At 38.6% G+C, this 23,578-nt stretch overlaps 3 protein-coding genes across 3 annotated transcripts in view; all 3 read right to left on the bottom strand.

Annotated features, from left to right (window-relative positions):
- The window catches only part of LOC128738880 (protein draper), a 95,087-nt gene that overhangs the window by 58,838 nt on the left and 12,671 nt on the right, over window positions 1-23,578 (bottom strand). The gene's annotated exons all lie outside the window — the stretch shown is intronic.
- Window positions 1,084-2,094, bottom strand: LOC128736847 (solute carrier family 25 member 35-like). Its single transcript, XM_053831344.1, has 2 exons — window positions 1,365-2,094; window positions 1,084-1,316 (listed from the first exon to the last, which is right to left on the bottom strand). Exons 1-2 carry the CDS (start codon window positions 2,092-2,094, stop codon window positions 1,084-1,086), a joined length of 963 nt encoding a protein of 320 aa, XP_053687319.1.
- Window positions 12,547-13,532, bottom strand: LOC128736846 (solute carrier family 25 member 35-like). The gene is made up of 2 exons (XM_053831343.1): window positions 12,818-13,532; window positions 12,547-12,749 (listed from the first exon to the last, which is right to left on the bottom strand). Exons 1-2 carry the CDS (start codon window positions 13,530-13,532, stop codon window positions 12,547-12,549), a joined length of 918 nt encoding a protein of 305 aa, XP_053687318.1.

Below are 23,578 nucleotides of genomic sequence, written 5' to 3'. Positions count from 1 at the left end.
ATTGAAGCCAATTATTCCGTACTTGGGCGTTGAATGAACATGATGATGGTAGCCTGGAAGCCCTTCCTCCAAGATGTGATTTGTTTTTCAATTCATCCTTATGCGGGAACAGTCACAGAGCTCTGATGAAGACTCTGAATGATGAAAAGCAAACCCGACGAGTAGTAAAGTCGACCATGTTTACTTTGTTGCCAATGACAACGCATTCCAATGCATGTGCAAATTGTGGTGCACTGACGGCTGTGCCTGCGAATAGCATGAATCACTCACATAATCAGTCTTTGCTCTGCGTTCCCGTCCCGGAGAAAAACAAAGAAACAAAGATAACATGATATGTGTAGATAAATGGCATCCTGCAATAATATTGATACAGACCTGTAATCACAGTCTGGCGAGGAAGTCACAAATTAAGCGATTCATCTCACGATGATACTGTGACAATTTGCATGTGAATGTTAGTTAGTTCATGATCATTGATGAAAATTGTTTCGAGTAATTTAAATCTAATTGCAGAAAAGTAATCTACAATTATAAAACTAAATTCATGTTCAATTCATATCAGTGAATAGCTCCTATAAATTACAGGCTGTATTGTTGTAATCCGTATATAGTACAATTTTGCCTATTGTCTCTTTATGGGAGATGAAAGAATAATGATAAACCTCCCCGTTTCCAGCCGGTTCAAGCACAATGCGTGACTGTTTGAAAGAATGAAATAATCACGCGCGTTCAATGCGCCCCAGGAGTACAGAACTTTATCAAACCAAACTCACACAATCGGGAATAGTCGATGCCTAATAAAAGAAAAAGTCATCATTATTGGTCCATTTATTTTTATTACTTGTACTGTGTTCCGCGTAGCTGTAGAGCAGCCATTATTTGAGATTATTTACCAGAGTAAACCAGCTGAAACTAATTCTAATAAGCAAACAACAAAAAAGAGTTTACCCTGAACCTAGTTCTGAACAATTAATTTGCTAAAGTACAATATTGTTGTAACAACCCTGTAGTACGTCGCGTTGCATGGCATACTGCTATCGAACGAGAAAGAAAACCAGATCTATTCGCACACACATGCAAACGTTATCTGTCACATTTTACAACCTTCAATTTGCTACTAGTTCTACTCGAATATTCATTGTAAAGATTCTTAAAAAACTCCCAGAAGGTCAAATTCAGCACCGTGTGGGGCGCTACCCGTACGTACAGCGGCACGAACCCCTTATACATGCCGTGAATGCCTTCGGCACGATAGATTTTAACAAAACAATCGACAATATTCGCATACAGGACCCCTTTACCGGTGGCCGAGACACCTGAAATTGATGACAACAGATAAGTAGTTTAGAGAAAAACGGTCCTACCGCACAATCGGGGTTCACCTTGATTGGTCATACGAGTTGTAACTACGTCACAGGGCGACATCAGTACCGAGGTGAAGAATCCTGCCACCGTACTGGCGGCCAACGCTGTCAAAACCACAGACTCCTGGAACATTTCATATTTCGTAAAGAAATTTTTGCAAGCCACAAACGATGCCATCTGGGTTGAGGATCCAATCGAAACACGTGCCAAATTTGCCGTGTATCCACGGTACAGTCCTTTTATGCCACTATCTTTATACATGTTAACGAAAGCGGCAACAGTGCCGCTGTGTCTGTGCTGAAACTTAGCCGTATAGGCTCCGGAACTAACGGCTTGCAGCTGCGTCTTCACCACGTAAACCGGACAGGAAACCGTAGCACCGATGACGCCCGCGAAGCCACCCCAAAACACCGACAAAAAAGGCGTCAACAGTGCGTTGTCACTTCGCGTCCAGCCCAGGTTGTCCACCGTTTGGTACGTTCCCAGCCGCACGCTGTTCATCGACAGTTGATACAGAGCCGCTGCCGGAAGACCTTTCTGCAGTCCCCGTAGTCCGTCCGACTGCACCACGGACACAATCGATTGCCAGAGGCCTCGGTAGGCTCGCTTACCGATGCTGTTCTTCGCTAGCAGCTCCCCTTCCAGCTGTTGGCGCGTCTTGAGCACATCGAACGGATTGGTGAAGAGAACGGCGCAGCAGGATGAGAGGCCGCCCAGGAGGAATTCCATCGTGCGGTGTGCGGACTACTGCAGTCAGTAGGTTGCGGACGGGCGTACGCGAATCGTCAAACTGGCGACAGAGCGATTCTGTAATCTACATTATTAGGAGGAGGATTTAAAGAAGCTATAATAAAAGAATGGCCACGCAACTCATTAGCTCAGGAGTAAACCAGAGCAAAACACAATCGTTGAAGAGAGGATCTGGTTTATCGATGTGACAGATAAAGGGCAGAGAGTGAGTTAGTTTGGCCATTCTATTATTATAGCTTCTTTAGGAGAATTCGTTATCTTATCGCAGGATTTTTAGATAGCAAAAAAGTACTTGAGCGATTGGAGCTTGCAAACAACTGCGTGATTGTTTAGGAGTGGAAGTCGATGTTGAGGTTAGATTACTTCTCGGGAAATAAGGTGTGCTTTGAGTGATTACGGTGTGTTTGTCTGGGTGAAATTTGTTAGGCGATTTGGCGAGCCAGTTAGAATCTAGGTTAGAATGAGAAAAAGGGCAAACGACTCTAACGCTTCTATCTGATCTACTAGGTATAGGTAAAGTTCATCCGCTTATTTATTGTTGGTCTGATCGTTATCGACAATAAATCAACAGAATAGTTTGGTTTAAAACCTGTCACACTTCAGTCTATGTTTTCCTGGGAGTACTAATCATTAAATAAACAGTGTTGAGAGTACTTGTTGGACTAGCACTGGCGTGCCCTGGCAGGGACAGACTGGGGCGCGTCCCCACCTTCTCTTTAAAATTTATTATTTCTGTAACCAAGAAGTTCGCAATTTTTTTTAATCAGTTACTATTATTGCAACAAGTAAATTAATTGTGTAAAAATAGTTCTAGTTTCTAGTTTAGTTATGAGTTAAATTTCAAATTACTTTTCAAGCTTAATTCAAGCCCAAATTTAAGTCCAAATTCAATTCTAATTTCATGCCCAATTTCAACGGTAATTTTAAGACCAATTTCAAGTCTAGTTTTAAGTTCAATTCCAAATACAATTTCAAGTGCGACTTGAATCTAATTTATATTTATTTTGAAGTTCACTTTCAATTCGAACGTCATGCTTAATTTATCCATTGCCAAGTCTAATTTAAACTTTGAAGTTTGAAGTCCAACGTCAATTACATTTTCAAGTCCGATTTCATGTCCAATTTTGAATGCTTTCAAACTCAACTCAAAGTCCGATTTCAAATCCTGTTTCGAGTCTAATCAAAAACCAATTTAGGTATGTTCGTTTTAAATTTTAAGCCCAGTTTTTGATTGCGTGATAATGGAAAACTCAAGAAAATCCGTTTCGTTTCTGTTTGCAGCACGAGGTGGGCTAGTTAAAGCTAAGTCTGGCGAAAACGGCGACTTTTTGATAAAATCCAACGTGGCGGTCAAATCTAAGATGGCCGCCAATCTTTTTTCACTTCGTTTATAAACCCTATTTCTTCTCCTTACAAAACCGTGTCGCGTGTAGTTTGTTTCATAGTAAATTTTGGAAATATCACAATACAGTGGACTCTCGGAAAAGTTAACTCTGTGAAAAGTTAATTGTTCAGAAAAGTTAAGCGAATATTAGCTCTTATGTAACGCTTTAAAAAGTTAATTTTTGCCTTAACTTTTCTGAGAGTTCGAATTTATTGGTAGTCCAAAGCGTTCATACACACACGTATGTTTTCCTTCTACCTTTATTTCTTCCTTTTTCGGTTTATTGTCGCCTTTTCACAGCTTCATACAGCGTCTCATCATAACTGGGATTAAATTAAACTCTTGTACCGGACAGTTGTAGCAATAATACAATACGGGCACATAGTTACTTCTGGATTTTTGATAGCTTACTGGAAAAGCGCAAACTCAGATTGAATTTTAAATACAAAATAAGAAACAGCAGGAACAAAAAATAATCGCGAACATTATCAAAACATTGTCGTAGACTACGAAAAATCTTTACTTTTGACTGTTTTCACTATTTTAAATTAACTGAAAGGAACTAAGTATTATTTCATAAAGATCTTGCGACATATTTCTCTACATTACAACTTCCAGGTACTTAAAAATGTGTATTCTGTGTCCGAGAATATATTTTTCGCTTTTGTATTTATCATTTTCAATGACTCTTAGGACTACTCAGAAAAGTTAATATTTCAGAAAAGTTAATCGACCCATTCCCCAATCGATTAACTTTTCCGAGAGTCCACTGTAATTATATGAAAATTGTGAACCTTGCTACAAATAACTGGTTGTTTTATTTAGTTAATGCCATTGCACACCTAATTTTATGAATGTTTCTTGTGGCATTTTTTCTCAGCTTTCGAATGGTGGTTTAAAAATGAAAATCGGCCGGGGGGCTTATGGTGAAAACGGCGATTTTTTTAATAAAATCCAATATGGCGACCAAATCCAAGATGGCCGTCAATTTTTTTTTTACTACATTTGAAAGTCCTGTTCTTCTTCTTTACAGAACCGGGCCATTTGTTAGTTGTTTCATGGCCAATTATTGAATATCACATGATATAGATCTCAAGGTTTGCTCAAAATTCAACTTTTTTTGAAACTGTACGGCCCCTTGGCGAACGAGGGATCAAAAATCTAATCCTTATTTTTTAACCATTTTCAACCAATTAGGCGCAAAAGTTCCAATATTTGAGGACCTCGTTGTAGGGGCTGAGTACCCCTGAGGCAGAATATTACATTGCGTTGCTCCATGTAGAAGTGAATACAACACGCGATATTTTTTATTAAAGACTTGTTTCACATGAGTTGACTTGTTTGATGGGAGAAAATTTGGACACGACCTCATATGCATGAAATGGTTCGATACGACCATAGGTTAATAAAATGGTTTTATTTGGTCACGAATTAAATGTTTCAGTAAGACCATCATAAATTAAATGATTCGGTATGATCATTACTAGATGAATCATATGGTTCGGTACGACGATTAATAAGAAAAATAATTCGGTACAACCATTATTGAGTGAAGTATATGGCTCGGTACGACCATAGATAAATGAAATGGTTCGGCACGACCATTGGTAATTACGATGTTTCTATATGGTCATAAATATAAAGATTCGGTACGACCATTATAAATTAAATGATTCAGCAGATGAAGTGTATGGTTCGGTACGACCATTGATAAGAAAAAATAATTCAGTACAGTTATTATTGAGAGAAGTATATGGTTCGGTACGACCATCGATGAATGAAATGGTTCGGTACGACCATTGGCAATTACGATGTTTCTATATGGTCATAAATTGAAAGATTCGGTACGACCATTATAAATTAAATGATTCAGCAGATGAAGTATATGGTTCGTTACGACCATTGATAAGAAAAAATGATTCGGTACAGTTATTATTGAGAGAAATATATGGTTGGGTACGACCATTGGTAATTAAGATGTTTCTATACGGTCATAAATCAAATGGTTCGGTATAACCATTTTAAATTAAATGATTACTAGATGAAGTATATGGTTCGGTACGACATTAATAAGAAAAATAATTCGGTACAATCATTGTTGAATGAAGTATATGGTACGACCATTGATAAGAAAAAAATGATTCGGTACAGTTATTATTGAGTATAGTATATGGTTCGGTACGACCATAGATGAATGAAATGGTTCGGTACGACCATTGGTAATTAAGGTGTTTCTATACGGTCATAAATTGAAAGGTTCGGTACGACCATTAAGAATTAAATGATTTGGTACTATCATTACTAGATGAAGTATATGGTTCGGTAAGACCATTGATAATAAAAATGATTCGGAACAATCATTATTGAATGAAGTATATGGTTCGGTCCCATTAATCACAAAAAAAAATGATTCGGTACAATCATTATTGAGTGAAGCATATGGTTCGGTACGACCATAGATGAAGCAAATGGTTCGGTACGACCATTTGTAATTAGGATGGTTCTATATGGTCCTAAATAGAATGGTTCGGTACAATCATCATAAATTAAATGATTCGGTATGAAGTACCGTATATATATAGTCCGGTACAACCGTTAATAAGAGAAATGTTTCAGTACAATTATTATTGAATGAAGTATTGGTTCGGTACGACCAAAGATGCATGAGATGGTTCGGTACGAACATAGGTTTTGTTTGGTCATATATTGCACCGTTCGGTACGACCATCAAAAACTAAACGATTCGGTACGATCATTTTATGGAATGTTTGGTACGACCATAGAGAAATGAATAGTGTTTCTGTACGATCACGATCATGGCCATCAGTGTAAAGGTCCTTCATTATGTACAGAAATAAGGATACTACAATGGCAGAAGTAGCAATGTAAATAAGTGCATTTTATCATGAACAGAATTGAACTATTTTTTCCTTTCTCTAGCATTATAGTGTGTCAGAAGGCAAGAGGGCCGTTATTGATGTTGATGATGTCTAATATGGAAGAGATTCCTCAAAGGAAGATTTTATTGTATCTTGGGAACTAAAAAAGATATTTTGATTAAAACAGAGGAGCGTTTGGTGCGAAAAATGTTAGACTGAATACTGGGCAAGTTTTTGATCTGCGGCTAAAAATATATTGGGTTTAGTTCGTGGCAGTGGGACTCCAACCCACAATTTCTCGATTAGTACTCGAGTGCTTTACGCATTTAAACTATACCACACCCATGTATTAATTAGTCTCAGATCTAGTTTTGTCCTACCAGTCCAAGCATTCCATCTTTCGCACAGATACGCTCCCCCGGTGACGGTTATTATTTGTAATATGACTGCCCTTTGCTTCTACACGAGAAGATAGACTGTTATCGACTGCATTGTGTAGAAGCTGACAGTCTGGTGGCTACCGTCGTCGAGGCACAACGGTGTTTAAACCACACCGGGTGTGTTTTTCGTTTTACTGATACTGACTTTTTTGCGGTCAAACGCAAACTCTATTTTGATTAAAGCAGAGCAGCGTTTGGTGCGAAATACGTTAGACTGAATACTGGGTAAGTTTTCGATCGAAAGATGGAATACATAATAGACTTTTTCATCCGATGAAAGGAGATAACGCAACACTTTTGGATGCTGACGGTCAGTAAATTTTGCGGATACTAGCTATGAAAAAAACGTCAACGAGCTGTTGGAGCTCACCGCAATCCAGGCTATTTCAAACGACTTTGAATATTTTTACGTCATCTTTATAAAGCTTTCGGCAACCATCCGGAAGTAGCGGCGATATATGGATCATTGATGAACAACGTAAAGAGCAGTGGTTCTAAGATGCTACCTTGCGGTACTCCTGAGGTATTCGTAAACTGTGCTGAAAGTTGCAATCCAATTTTCACACAGATTGCGGTTCTCCAGATAAGATTGGGACCATTCCACAAGAGCAGACGAGATTCTTTGTTCTTTGAGTTGTTCTGAGAGAATTCCGTGATCAACTCGGTCAGGATTTTAACTTATTGATTGCAGTTTCAACGTGTCGATACGTGATTTCAGTTAGATTACCCACTTCTTTACGTTTGGTATAAATGAACGACCAAAATAACTTGGCATTGCGTCTAAGATTATTCTGCATTCGAAAGGTGTCACAGTTTCGCGGTTTACAGTTTTTTAGCAGAGCCGAGGAGCGCTGTCTTTTTAGCTGCCGGAGACGCTGATTAGTCCAAGGAGGTTTTCGAGCTGGCCTTCGGTAAGGAAAGAACGAAACGAGCGATTACCGACTGAATAGAAGAGAAATTCCCAGTCAATTTGAGAAACGGCAACGCTCAGTGAGTCAAAATCAGCTCTGTGGAGATCCAAACTCGGAACGCCCGGTCGACGGATTGGACTGGCTTTGTTAGACTGACAAAAATGTCAAGCGCTGGGTGGTTACAGTCGAGAGGTGCACTCGCTTCAAATAATTCACAAAAATTTGCGTCATTAACGAGTGCCAAATTGAGCAGGCGACCTTTTTGTATTGATTACATGGTTAATTTAACTTATGTAAACTGGACCCATCCAACAGCGTCGAACATGCTTCAGATATATTGAACTGTAGAAAATCAATAGCAGGGGTACCATCATCCATACGTTTCCACACTATACCAGGCTGATTACAGTCTGCAAAAATAATCGCTAGATCACTACCGTTTAAGTGTGTAACAATGGAGCCAATTGAACTGATAGGATTCTGATTCATTTGATAGTAACGTTTCAGCCAAGTAAAATTTTAAAAAGCTATATATGGGACGATTGAAGAGCTACTTAGTTATTATCTACAACTTTTCTGAACAAAGTTCTGAACCCAACTGCCGAGCCGGGTTCCGGTCAATAGCGCAACGTCGTAGTCACGTTCAGTGGCCGTCAGAAAGAAGTCGTCAATTTTAGTCCAAAGTCCACGAACGTTCTGGTAGTACATCTGAAGTTCACACCCACACGTAGGACCGGGACGACTGAAGAAAGCTGACTGCGGTGGCATCCATGATACCAACAATGGTGCGTCACGTCATTTGATGACATAGGCGGTCATCTGAAGATGGCAGTAGCGTTGGGGTAGCAGGAGTCGGTAGGCAGGATCAATGAGCATCCCAGTACCGTCGGTGTTTCGCAAATTATGGTCTGTCTACTGAAGGAGTCTGCGCTAGGCCTGAAGTCGATGAGAGTTCTAAAGAGACCACGAAAATGAGCACCATTGGAGTATAAGGTTGCGAGAATGAGACTCCCCATTTGAATCTCAAGGATTCGGTGCGCAGAGGAATTTAATCGAATTTACAGAAACACTTATAAGAATGGGGAACTCTTCAAATAGCTATGAACAAAGAAAGAATAAAAGGTGTCCTTTAATCAAATTCGTCAGTCCTGTTTGTCCAATTCTTCTGCTACGTTACACCACTCCAATTTACAATATCTTCTTCATAACACGTGTACACGAACTTCGAACTATCGGGTCAAGCTTGGCTCACCAACCATCGGCTAAAAACCAGGCCAGACAGCAACAGGAAACTCCAGGTCAACAGATCGACAGCAGCAGCAACGTCTAGGTCCAATCGGCTTAATTGAACCCAGGAAACAACAGGCCAAACAGCAATCGTAGATCCAACACCAACCAAGCGGGAAACGGGACGATCAGCCACGACAAAACTCCAGGCGGGTCGATCTACATTAGCGAAATTCAAACAGTTCGATGAATATCACAATTTTTCAACTGGTTGACCAGTATCACATTGTAGCAATCTTTTCTGCTAACCTTCGAATAGTACTATTAACTCCACCTTTGTTCCATTTCACTCTCCTTCCAATTTGAATTTCAAACATGAATACTTGGCTTTACAAGTTCTGTAACGCACTGTACAGTACACCGAGAAGAATTGCCAGAATAACGATAACATTGCTTGCTCGTCGTGTCGCACACACTTCGGAGCGGCAGAGACACGCTTCAACATTCTAGCACCATGCATGACAAAAGGTGTAGTGGTTTTTTGGTATTCCCGTTTGCTGCTTCATTCGTATGCCTACAGCTTTTTCCCAAATAATGCGGAATCAAAGCAGAACGTTCCCAAAATTGAAAACGAACTCTACTGCATCTAATCTTAGAAGATCTTTAAAGTAGTGATCAACCACAAAACCGTGCCGTGCAAAAATTCAACAATTTTCATTACATAAATTTCAGGTGAAAAACGTATCAATAATTACACCTTATTCTCTATCGCTTGTCCATACTATTCCAGCTAGCGGCGAATGCCTGTCACTTCTATACTGTGACATTTTTTTCGACTGGTCATAGTGAAATAAGAATGTTTGCTCATTATCACGTACGTATTCCAGCTAGTTTCAACACATCAAGAGATAGGCTCTCTCGATACAGAAACAATACGAAGCGACGGTATTGGCTGAGATTATGACATGACACTGCATACTGGCAAATGTACAGCAAAAATGTAACCGTTTCGGTCCCTGCGGAACAGATAATAAAACAAAAAATGTTTATTCCTTCCCCTTGATTTCAATGAGTTGAATGGAATTAAGTATCATTTCTAATTCCACTTGATTCTTTGGAATTCTCTCCGCGGTACATGCTGCGCAGTTGGCCTGGCCGTTGACAGGAAAAATTATCGATTCAAGCAATCGTCATTTTCCATCCTTCCTTCCAAAGTATTGGCTTCAAGTATTGGCTGCGTTAGGGTGGCATAAGATAAGAGATAAGATAACCCGACGATAAAACAAAAAATGAGACTGGAAAAAGACGAAAAACGGAACAATTTTGTTCAGGACTGAAAAGGGCGAAAAATAGGACAGTAAAACAAGAGAAAGAAAACTTTTCCAATTAAATTTTACTATTTATATTCATTTGTCTGTTGTATCTGTCGCGAATTAATATAAATAGTAGAATTTAATTTGGAAAAGTTTTCTTTTTTTTTAATTTCAGTTTTCGTATTCTACTAAGACGCATCAAAAAACTTTAGTCAAGAGAAAGAAGAAACCACGGCCAGAAAAAGGAAAACCGAGAGAAAAGGAGGGAAAACAAGACAATAGTAGAGGGAAGAGGGGAAGACAGAAAAAGAAAAAAAACGTGACAGAAATGGTGGGAAAACGGAAATAAAAAAGGGTGAAGTGAGAAAGTGAAAGGTGAGATAGTGAGAGAAAAAGAAAATCGAGAGAAGAAAGGAGGAAAACGAGAAAAAGAGGTCAAACGAAATATGAAAGGAGAAATTTTTGTGAGACACAATTATTGTGGGACAAAATGAGAATGGGAAATGGAATAGAAAAGAGAGGAAAAGAAAAACAGGAGAAACGGACAAAGAAAAGGGTAAAACTGGAAGAAGAAAAAAGAAAAACAGGAAATAAATTGAAAAACCGGAGACCAAACGAACACAGGGACCCAAAAAAATGTCAAAAATTGTGACAGAAGAGAAGAGAAAAGGGGGCATCTAAAATAGGAGTAACGGAACAAACGAAGACGGAAAATGAGGAGCCGGAAAGTGAAAAGAGACGAAAACTGGAAACGGAAAAGGAAAGAGAAAAGGCAGAAATGGGAAAGAAAATTACAAAAAAATGAAAAAAAAACAGGATCAAGAACGAAGAAAAACGAAAGAAAAAGAGAAAAAAAGAAGGAATAAGGTAAAAGTAAGAGCAAAATCCTAGAAAATGGTACAGAAAAGAAGAAAAAATTAAAATAGAAGTGAATTACGGAACTGGAAAGGAGAAAAAGAGAATCATAAGAGGTAATATGTGTGAGAGAGTAAGACGAAATATGAGAATCCTCCAAAAGTCCATGCTCAAATTCAGGTCTAATTTAATGTCTAACGTAGAATTCAATTTCGTTGGAAGGTTTAATAAAAGGTCCATTGATTCGAATGCATGCAATTATCAGAGTATTATTCTCCTCAATTCTGCATACAAAATTCTCTCTCGCATTCTGTTTGTTAGACTGAGGCCGTTGCAGGAGATTTTTGTCGGTGAATAGCAGTGCGGTTTTCGATAGGAACGCTCCACGACAGACCAAATTTTCATCTTGAGGAAAATGCGCTATAAATTGTGGGAATTCAACTTACAGACTCATCATTTGTTTATGGACTTCAAGGTGGCGTACGATTCAGTTAAACGAGGAGGAATCTGCGAGGATAGGGATTACCATAAATTCTGCCAAAACAAAGTATGTGGTGGCTGGAGCGCGGTAGCCCTTCGGGTGTTGGAACTGCGGTGGTGATAGATGGGAATACTTTTGAAGTGGTCGACGACCTTGGTACGTTAGTGAGGCGTGACAACGATGTAAACCGATAAAAAAAGGCCAAAAGGGCCTTCTACGGATTATGTAGCCAGTTGAGGTCCCGTAGCCTGCAACTCCGAACGATACTCGCGCTCTATAAGACGTTTATTCTCCTGGCATTACTCTACGAAGAACGACCGGCGAGCTCTTGCTGTTTTTGAGCGTAAGATGTGAATATTGTGAGGCGACTAAAACACGCAGGCTACAATGGGTTGGCCACGTAGCAAGGATGCCGAATGAGAGACCAGCAGAGAAACCGACAGGGGCCAATGGTTTTGAGGCAGACCCCGTGTTCGTTGGATGAGCGTTGTTGACGAGAATGCTAGAGCAGCGGGTATTAGAGATAATTGAAAATTGAAGTCTAATTCAATGCCCTATGTTAAATTCGATTTCAATTCCAATTTCTAGTACAGTTCCAGGTCTACTTTTCATTCCAATTTCAACATTGGAATCTTTTTAAATCCAATTGCACCCGAAAGTCCGGGAGTTTTCAATCTAATCGGCCGGTATTTTTGTGATAAGTAATGATAGATTCGCCATCCTACGATTATTCCATTTATTAGGCCAAAACATTTTTCTGAAAGGTCGGGCGTCCCACCTTTTGTTTATATTTGGGCACGCTTGTCAATGGACTGCTATACAGTTAACATGTATGTAAATGCATGAAGTATTCAAGCTACATTCTTACTAACATTTAAAACTCTATCCCATTAACTATCAAAATTACAAGAATGGCTAGATTTTATAGTCAGTGAAATGCCTCATTTTCCACTCCGGTAATAGCGACTGTGCAAACTTTTGAAAAAATCCCAGAAGGTCAAATTCAGCAACGTATGAGGTGCCACCCGTGCGTAGAGGGGCACGAATCCTTTGTACAGTCCGTGGGTGCCTTCGGTGCGATAGATTTTCAGAAAGCAATCGAAAACATTGGCATACAGGAGACCCTTTCCGGTGGTCGTTACGCCTACAATGAACAATACACGCTCGTTATTAGTTCCGTCTTTCACACGGTCCACTTTGGCAGCAGCATACCTTGATTCGTCATTCGTGCCAGAACCACATCGACGGGACACATCAGTCCGGCTACAAAGAACCCAGCCACGACGCTACTGGCCAGTGCCTTGCGAACCACCGAATCTTGAAACATTTCATACTTTGCGAGGTAATCTTTGCAAGCAGCAAACGAAGCCATCTGGACAGCGGATCCCAGCGAAACCCGCGCCAAGTGGGCAGTATAGCCGCGATACAATCCTCTAACACCACTTTCCTTATAGATTTTCACGAAAGCGCCCACCGTACCGCTGTGTCGATGTTGAAACTTAGCCGTATAATGTCGAGCACTTTCCGCCTGCATTTGTGTCTTCACCACGAAAACCGGACAGGAAGTGGTAGAACCAATGATGCCCGCGAAGCTGCCCCAAAACACCGGCAGGAAGGGTTGCAGCAGAGCGTTGTCACTTCGCGTCCAGCCCAGGTTTTCCACCACATGATAGGTTCCCAGTCGGGCACTGTTCATCGAAAACTGATACAGCGCCGCTGCCGGAAGTCCTTTATGAAGGCCCCGTAGTCCGTCCGATTGCACTACGGAAACGATCGACTGCCAGAGGCCCCGGTAGGCACGCTTGCCCATCATCTTGTCCCGGGCCAGCAGCTCGCCTTCCAGTTGTTGGCGCGTCTTGAGCACATCGAACGGATTGGTGAACAGTACGGCGCAGCAGGACGACAGGCCGCCCAGGAGGAATTCCATCGTGCGGTGTGCGGTCAAACTGGTGTGGGGGAAATCGAGAAAATTGCAGCTGTGTAATGTGTTTGTCGTTCGGTTGGTTGAGATTTTCAAATGGTAGAACGAAAAAAAACAGGTTCGATGAGCAAACACGTTCATAAACGGAGTGGGTTTTATATGAGGGATCGACTACGCAGTACATGTTAGTAATGCAATGGTATCATATTGTAACACAGAACAGATCGTGATATCGTCGATAGAAACCGCAACAAATTACGGTTATAAAACGGATTTCATAACAATAAACTCACATAAACTCAATGAATATTAAAATTAAGCGAATGATTGTCATACAGGCACAATCCCAAAGATTTTTATTGCAATGAAAGACGACCATAAAAGTATCGGAAAATGCGGCCTCACAATGAAGAGTAAATCAAAAAGTTAACGAACTCATGCACATGGTGGATATACATATAACAGTAGGAGAAGAATTTTAATCTCTACGGGGCAGCGTTCGCTCGATTGAGGTTCTACGCATTTTACTTTTTGTATATTTTTCGTTTTTTTTTCATACAATGTTCTGTAGTCGTTCGTCCTACATCGCTTATGCCCTGGCATTCTATCCGGCCCGCCGAACCTGTTTCTGTTCTGGTGGATCAGGAAAGTCAACCTTTCATGGATTTTTGTTTTACTTCAACTCGCAACGCACAGTCAGTCGGTGTGCACATAACAGACAAAGTATGGTTTTCATGTATGAACTAAGACTGTTATGCCTAAAGTAGCAATAAACCGTAATAATCTTATTACAGTGATTTAAAGTGGCATAAAGTGCACCGTCTACTGTTACGACGACGCGAGCACTGAACAAAACCACCGACAAGTGAAGTGAAATATCATATGTGCCACAAACTATATACAAAGTAGTAAAAAACAAAACAATTGTTCTTATCTTTCTTCAGTTATCTATAGAATTGTACAGCTAAAGGGCTAGCTGTACAGCAGAACAGAGCTGTGCCTGTGTGTCAACATCAGTGTTAATTTTAATCTCAAGATGTCAAAAAATGCTGACTGTCACTGAAAATGTTCGCCGAACACATCAACAGCAAATCGAATGGCAGTGCTTATAGAAGCATAAAAGCTATAATATAAACGAGCTATCGGGCTTTATCGTGGGTTAATGATGATCTCAACTTCACGCCGTCCCTTTCTAGGCAGGCACAAAACTGTACTGAAAAAGGCATTAGTCAGGCAGGATTGGGGTTTCCTTATCGAGTCTTAAATTGAAACATAACACTAGCCAAAGTCGTTGGAAAAATTTATCGTGGTGCACTTGTTTTCAATCCTGCAACTATTATCACATAAATACTACTGGTACTTTCCGTTAAGAGTCGTCGCACCATTTAATCGTAAACAAACGGAGGATAACAGATTTATCGGGATTGTGTTTTTCGAATCACGCCAGATTTATTCTATTAGGTGAATGACGAAATCGCATGATGGATACTTTAAATTCAAACTTGAACACGAAAACGAGCAAAGCGTGTAGGGCGCTATATCTCTGCATATTAGCGTTGGTAAGAGGAAATGCTTATCAACTTAGGGACTATTTTGGCTCGTTTCATTATCCTTGATTTCCCTGATCGCGGATAAGTTCAAGTTGTTACGTGGTTTTTGAGCCGTAAATCTCGCATGTGCATAGTATTTTTCGATATAAATTAAATTATGGTTGTATATAAGCACCATTGGTATTGTATTAAATTTGTTAAAAAGGTATTTTTTATATCTTAATTTTCGTAGTTACTGACTTTACAAGAAAATTTTCGAATATCCAGCTCAGTCTCATATGACTGATGCTTACATACTTACATTATCCATCTAGCTCCGCCCATCTACTAACAACAATTCCTTTCCCGAAATACTTGTGAAGATGCAGAGGATTCCCTGGTCTTTAGTAGCAACAAGTATTGGACTAACATTCCTTTCCATCCCACCAGGACCCGCATTCGGACGTGGCCGGCGTCGGTATTGATCAGCATGCAGGGACCTGATAAGGTTGCACAATGAAAAATAGCGTGCTGTCCCAAGTATGCTTTTTCCAGCCATCATTTTGCAATTTTCATCGGTCTTGGTCAATAACGGAGTAGCAGCACACGGGCGCACTATGGGCCAGAAATTAAAATTTCGGGATAAAAATATTTGCGGTTAAACAGCATGTCTCAGCTCAATGTGGTCTTCGGCAACTTTTTGAATAAAAAATTGATGCATATTTTGAAGGGGTCGTCCAATATTTAAGCGTTACTTTAACAACAATTTAAGTAATAACTTTTTGAATAAACTTTCTTTCACCTTTTTGGTTTCAAAATATTAAAGATAAGCCAATTTCAAGTAATTTTTCTTAAGATATGAAACTTCTACCTTTTACCCATTTTCAGCAATAGACCTTTGTTTATAAACGACCCCTCAAATCACATTTCTTCTTGTAACATGTTTATTTCAACAGACAGCTCAATATGATGTTCTAGAAAATATTTTGCACATAAAAGAGGAATATTTTTGCTGAAAACTGTTTTGCTTTATATGCATTAATTAATAAGATATAACTGATTTTAGGTTAAAACCCGTCTGATGAAAAATCCGAATATCTTAGCCATCTGCAAGTATCTGCAATTAGTTTGCATACCAATTTGTTAGGAATTATTAAAGCTATCTGCCCAAATGTGCATTTCAGAGAATACCTGGGAATACCATGGCTGGGAATACCTGGGAATAGTGCGGATTTTTTTCTCATACATTTTATAACTTAATAAATATGTTCCTTGCGTCAAACAGTCTTCACAGAAAATATGTATTTCAACATACTCAATAACTTTGTAAAACATTTGAAAGAAATAAAATAGTCGTGTGCAAAGTTATTGAGTGTAATTGATTTTTAAGTGCTCTTTTTTAACACATCATTATATTTCGTAACCGGTAAGAGATAGATAGTTACTTTATTCAGCAAAGTTGCTTATTTTAGTATTTTTTACAACTTTTGGAGAAATTTTTTTTTTTTAATTATTTTAGAAAAGAAAAGTTTGTATCACCCTAATAGGTGAATTCATGGTCACCCTAATAGTACAGGAAGATGCGCTATATTTTATTATTTTACTTCTCCGAAGACACCACCCTTGAAAAAATACACATTTTTCATCAAACGGTTTTTGGCCTAAAATCAGTTATATCTTATTAATTAATGCAGAAAAAGCAAAACAGTCTTTAGCAAAAATATTCCTCTTTTATGTGCAAAATGTTGTCTAGAACATCACATTGAGCTGTCTATTGAAATAAACATGTTACAAGAAGAAATGTGATTTGAGGGGTCGTTTATAAACAAAGGTCTATTGCTGAAAATGGGTAAAAGGTAGAAGTTTTATATTTTCACAAAAATTACTTGAAATTGGTTTATCTTTAATATTTTGAGACCAAAAAGGTGAAAAAAAGTTTACTCGAAAAGTTATTACTTAAATTGTTGCTAAAATAACACGTAAATATTGAACGACCCCTTCAAAAGATGCACCATTTTTTCATTCAAAAAGTTGCCGAAGACCACATTGAGCTGAGACACACCGTTTAATCGCAAATATATTTGTCCCGAAATTTTAATTTCTGGCCCATAGTGGGGCGTCCAATAGACATATCAAAGTAATTGTGTCATCACTGACATACTTCCCATCTCTTCCCGTAACAAATAGAGTAGGCCCTTTAAAGTGGCTTACATGTATGATACTTCCTTTTACATTCAATCCATTCAGTTCATTTTTTTTTTCTTCAATAAGAAGCCACTTCAAGGAACCAGGTAAATGATAACATGCCATTCATACTGGGCATTCAACTAACCAAACCGCTTTGACTTTTTTGTTCAGTGATTATTTGCCAACTGCTAAGTTATAGAGTCAATAGGATCTTAGCACTAGTCCTGTGAAAAGATCGCAGCAAACTGCGACCGCGCTTGGTCGCAATATTTTTTCTCGGCATTAAATTTTCTTCTCGTAGCGTTTTTAATTGTATATTTCGAAGAAGTGATAAGTATTTAATAGCTACTTAGTGATTGTGCGACCGACTTGACGTTTTGGACGCCAAATTCAATCCCAGAATCGCAACCAACGGAGATACCGGAGGAACGGAAATAGGAGAAAGGTCAAACCAGCAGGGAAAGACACAGTGTGAGCAGTGCCGGAGATCCTGGATAGCCCCATCTGTGAAAAACCGAACAGTGTGCCGGACTGATTTCTTCCCATATCAGTGTTATAGATATAGAACATCTTCACTACTTTAGGTGGCAGCAAGTTCACAGGACATTTAAGTTAATGAAACAGTCAAGACATACAGGAAATGCCGGTGAGATCGTTTCGTAATTTTACTATTCATCATAACTGAGCAATACTTCATCGTAATAATTATTAGCAATTGTTTTGCAACTTTAATTATTAGTCTACGCTATCATATAATTAGTAGTTAGCGGATGTTATTCCTTTTCAGAGAGCGAAATAAGGCGCTATAACCTTGGCCTATTTCAGCCAGACTTTTGGCCAAATGCCATAAGTTCATCCCCGAGGGTCCGGAGTATTATTTAACCTTTACTAGCAAAATACTCCCAACGGCATTGAACTATAATCAATTTAATAATTAATCAGAAGCGGTTGGTACGAGACGTCCCCGTTTCTTCTTCCCCTGTTGGTTCAGAAATGTATTTATGTATGAATGACTCATTCACACAAAATTCATTTCACAGAATCGTCTTTGCGGCAATACTTCACAGTTGGCCTGGCCGATTTAACATTTGTAATACATCTTAGATGTTTTGCAAATGTCAATACTGACAAGAAAATAATTTGAAATATTTCTATGATTAGAAGTAATTAAAATTATTTCCAGGAATCCTTTATTGTGGCTGTGATGGTATTAATAAGAATAAGAATAAGAATAAGAACAATAGGATCTTAGCACTAGTCCTGCAATTATCCTGTACTCTAACAGTGTGTACAGCACAGCTGGAACAACAGCACAGTGGGCAAAAGCGAGCTCGTAATACCAAGAATTAGAAGCCGCTGATTTGGAATCTTACAAGATACCTATTCCTATGTAAAAAAGCAGGAAATCTATTGGGGCTGGTTTCAACCTGCGCAGACTTCCAGAAGTGGTCTATTTTGCCCTATTATCCCCAAAAATCATGACAAAAGCTAATTGAATAATATAGAAACTTCTTTGCCGTCCGTAAAACGAATTCAAATAGCTTCCAAATGTTGTCAAAACATCAGAAGAATCAAATCCTATCCATTCTATACTGTGCGAAATTCGAGAATATTCCATTTTGCCCAATTTCCTCCATATACATAGGTAACCTAATTAAAGCGAATAAAACAAACTCAAAGGCAAAAACAGTCTTTAGAAAAAATGTGTAATTTATCATACTGAATAACTTTGGAGAACAGTTGAAAGCAAAAAATAAATTGGATGCAAAGTTATTGTGCAGAATTGATTTTAAGTGTACCTTTTAAGCAAATCATTATATCTCGCAACTAGTAAAAGATATATAGTTACTATATTCAGCAAAGTTGCTCATTTTAGTGTCTTCTACAATTTTTCTGAAGAAAAAAATTTTTTTGGACGTATTCAAAAAAAAACAACAAAAGTTTGTATCACCCTAATAGTTGAATATAAGATCACTCTAATAGTTTAAAAAGATGCACTGTATTTTATTAATAAACTTCTCCAAAGACACCATCACTGAAAACTTACGATTTTTTTACGCAATAGCAACTGAACGTGTTTTTGTAGATCTAGCAGAGAATCAGGCAGAACGGACCGATTGTGAGTTCATCACGGTACTTAATCGATGACATTCAACTCACCTGATGTCTTTCGCATGTACCGGTGAGTTTATTCCTCTGTCTTTGAATTAGATTTATTCGCTTTAAGTAGGTTTTACTATGTATTTAGGGGTGAATTGGGAAAAATAGCATATTCTTACATTTCGCGCAGTATGGAATGAAAGACATTTGTTTCTTCTGATGTTTGGACAACGTTTGGAATTCATTTCATAGGCGACATATGAGTTTTTATACTGTTTAATTAGCTTTTATCATGATTTTTGTGGATAATAGGGGAAAATGGACTACTTCCCGAAGTCTGCGCAGGATGAAACCATCACCAATCGATTTCCGGGCCCGAGGGAGGGCCGAGTCACATATACCAATCGATAGAGCTCGACGAACTGAGCAATGTCTGTATCTGTGTGTGTGTGTGTGTGTGTGTGTGTGTGTGTGTGTGTGTGTGTGTGTGTGTGTGTGTGTGTGTGTGTGTGTGTGTGTGTGTGTGTGTGTGTGTGTGTGTATGTGTGTGCAGCTAATTGTTTATCGCCTGGCTGATGCGTTATTAGTCTCATTTGAAAGGTTATATAGTCGGATAGATCACTATTGAATTGTTTTTTGATTGAACCTTTAGTTTGAAAGTTACGAGCAATTGAAGTTACACGTTAAAATTTACAATACTTTATTGCGATTTTAACCAAGATAATTTATTCAGTTTCAATTATTTTAGTATTAAACGAGAGGTCTCAACACTGCAAATGTATTGGCCAAATTTCATAAGGATTGGTTCTACTGGTCAAAAGATTTTTAAAAATGATTGATGAAATTTATTCAAGAAAACTTGAATGACCAAACCTTTAATGGGACCAAACCTCAAAAAAAATAATATAGTAAAAATATGTAATTTTTCAACGGGTGTTTCTTTGGAGCAGTTAATTAATAAAATATAGCACATTTTCTTACACTTTTAGGGTGACCGTGAATCCGCTTAATAGAGTAACACAAATTTTTGTTTTTTTTAAACGCGTCCAAAAAATAGCGTCTTCACAAAAATTGTAGATCACACTAAAATAAGCATATTTGCTGCTTATAGTAACTGTCTATCTCTTACTGGTTGCGAAATTTAACGATTTGTTTAAAGAAACCACTTTAAAATCAAGCAAAGCAAAGCCATGGGTGTAAACGTCCTTCAGAACTTGACCCTTCTTTATCGACAGACTTCGCAGCTGGTTATTAGAGTACAGGAAAATTACGGAGCTAGGGCAAAGATCCTATTAACTCTAGCGGCACCGATCAGTCGAGATTCGAACATACAACGACTGGTTTGTTAGGCTAGCATTGTACCCCGAAGCTAACAGCCACTTTGAAATCAGTTCTGCTCGAAAATTCTGTACACGAATATATATATTGCTTTCATATGTTTTATAAAATTATTTAGTAAGTTAAAATACACTCTGAAGATTGTTTATCGCTAGGATGCATATAGATGATAACTGGCACAGCGTTAACAAACAGTTGAATTAAGTTCCAAGTTGCATGAAACGGCTGATGGTGTTATTGGAAAGCTAATCCTTTAGAAAAATTGGGTTGAAATGCATTTATGCCGCCGTAATAAGCAGAAGATAGGAAACGCAAAGAGAATCTCTCATTTGCACATTGGACCTTTTGACACGTTGGTCGAGATTTCCATGTTTATCTGTAAGTAGAAAATAAAAAGATTTGACAAAACGTCTTTTCTTCTAAAAAGGAGATACTACCACTAATCGTGGGGGGTATCAATCGGTACCAAATTTAAGATTTTTGCTTTCTGACCGAAAATGAACAATCTGACAAAATTTTGTTCAAATCCGTGAAGATCGATTACACGGTTATCGGATACTTTGCATGTATTGACTCTAACAGATAATTTTTAGAGTTCACATCTGAATAACTTAACAACAGCTGGGCCTAAGAAACAGTTTATATAAGAATTTAGTTCTAAGTGATGCGTATAGAATTTGACTCTGTCAGTTTTATGAAAATTACAAATTCAAATACAAATCAAAAATAATATTTGAGCTGGAAATGCCCATATCAAATGACATATAAGATGGTATAACAAAGGTTCCTTTCACCACTAGGTGGATTAAATCGGGTTTTTACATAGGAATAGGTATCTTGTAAGATTCCAAACCAGCGGCTTCTAATTCTTAGGGTTACGAGCTCGTTTTTGCCCATTGTGCATCGCCTGGTTCGGTTCATATTGCCCGTATTGTGATACGATGAAAGGCAAGCCTAAGAAATCTACGGAATTATAGCGGTTAAGCTCTAGCATTGACGTAAATCATGGCTACAAGTTCGGGATTTGAGTGACGAACAGGGATGGTTCGATTACTTTGACTCAATTTTGATTCATTTGACAGTATAGTCTCTGCCGAGCCTATAAATTGGACAAAGTTATATTTGGGACATTTGTAGAACTAGTGATTACCTACAATTTTGCTGAAGTCCGACCACGGAAGACCTCTCAATGCGTATTTAATCGATGCGCTACACGGATTCGATGCTAGATAACCATTTGTAAATGGGCTTCACACCGCAGAAGCCGTGTCAAGAATGGGCAAGGGGCAGGGGCGGACTGGTCCACCGGGCAACCGAGCATTTTAAGCCAAAATTTCTATTTCAATTAAACTCTTTTTACGACTTACGAATGTTCAATTACTGTGGCTTCATGATTTATGAAATCATACGATTTGATTATTGAAAATTCAAATGTAGTTTCTCATATATAAATGCAATTCTCTTTGCAGCTATAATTTGCACTTGTGATCCCAAACTCCGAAAAATGCTTGGAAGAGTCTGCAAATTTTAAACCAAAGTTTCTAAGTTAATGATAAACTCATGTCATATAGCTTGAATGCCTACAAATAGAATTGTAAAATTTTATTATCTTTTTTATTTCTTCTAAGTGCAACCCAAATGCCGCGAATAGAAGATCTCAATATGCAATCAGGAATAACAAAAAAAAAGATAGTCAGCATTTAATAGTCTTCCAAATGCAAGTGTTTCTAAACTTCAAATTGCTTGGATGAAATGCCTCCAAAAAACTAAGCAATTGTTTAAAATTATAAAAGTAAAAATTCTATTTCATGCGAAGCCGTCCTATTGTTTATAAATATTAACTTTTTGTGCCCCAAGCTTTATGTTATATGAGCAGGTTTATATGAGGAGCTTGCAGGTAAAATTACTATTTCAGTTGAACTCTTTCTACTGCTTATAAATATTGAATTGTTGGGACCACATGATTTAAGAAATCATTTAAGTTGAACGGTTGGGCTCCAAGCTCTGAAAATACTTATATAAGCAGCTTCAATTCTGAGAATTTAAAAGTAGAATTTGTATTTCATCCGTTCCTCTTCGGCACCAACACCATTTGGACTTCCACGTTCCCTGCTAGCCATATACCTCGGTTTGGCGGTGTTAATGGTAAGTCCCAATTTTCCAAATAAATGGCCTAAAGGCTTCTTTCCCTGCTCTACTGCTGATTTCGGTGATCAAGAAGCAAGTGAGGTCTCATCAGCTATTCTGACTCATAATTTTTACTCATCCAGCGTCACGTCATGAATCAACGTAACTAGTTCTGTAGGAAAACCATGTCCTAGCGTTAACTGCCACAGCTCGTTTCGTTTGACTGAATCGTATGCCGCTTTAAAATCCACAAAAAGATGATGAGCCTGCTAGTTGTACTGCCGGAACATCGTGGAACAACCCTTATGAAAACCGGATTGCTACTCGCCGACGAAGAACTCCGCTAACGGTCCGTAATTCCTCGATAGTTTTTACTCTCGAGTAGATGTCCGTTTTTTAAATTATGGGAAATGAGGCCAATCTACCACTCCTCCGATATTTATTTTCCACCCATATCCTGACAATGATGCGGTGAATTGTTTCGTACAACTGCACGCTTTCCGCTTTTTGAAATTCAGCCAGGATACCATCCTTTCCAGTAACCTTACCGTTTTCAGCTCACTGATTGCCCTCATAACCTCTTCCTGTGTTGGTGGCTCCACAGCTTGGCCGTCACTGACAATTCCTATCCTGTACCTGCTGATCTTCCTGTTTACTTCTCTATTCAACAGCGTCTGGAAATACTCTTCCACTTGGCTGCTACCGTCATTTTGTCAGCAAGCAGGTTGTCAGCACTATCATTGCATATCACAGGCATGGCAAAATTCTTGC

Source organism: Sabethes cyaneus, chromosome 2 (genome assembly GCF_943734655.1).
Source record: "Sabethes cyaneus chromosome 2, idSabCyanKW18_F2, whole genome shotgun sequence".
NCBI classification, from domain to species: Eukaryota; Metazoa; Arthropoda; class Insecta; order Diptera; family Culicidae; genus Sabethes; species Sabethes cyaneus.
This window is presented reverse-complemented; position numbering and strand designations above follow the sequence as displayed.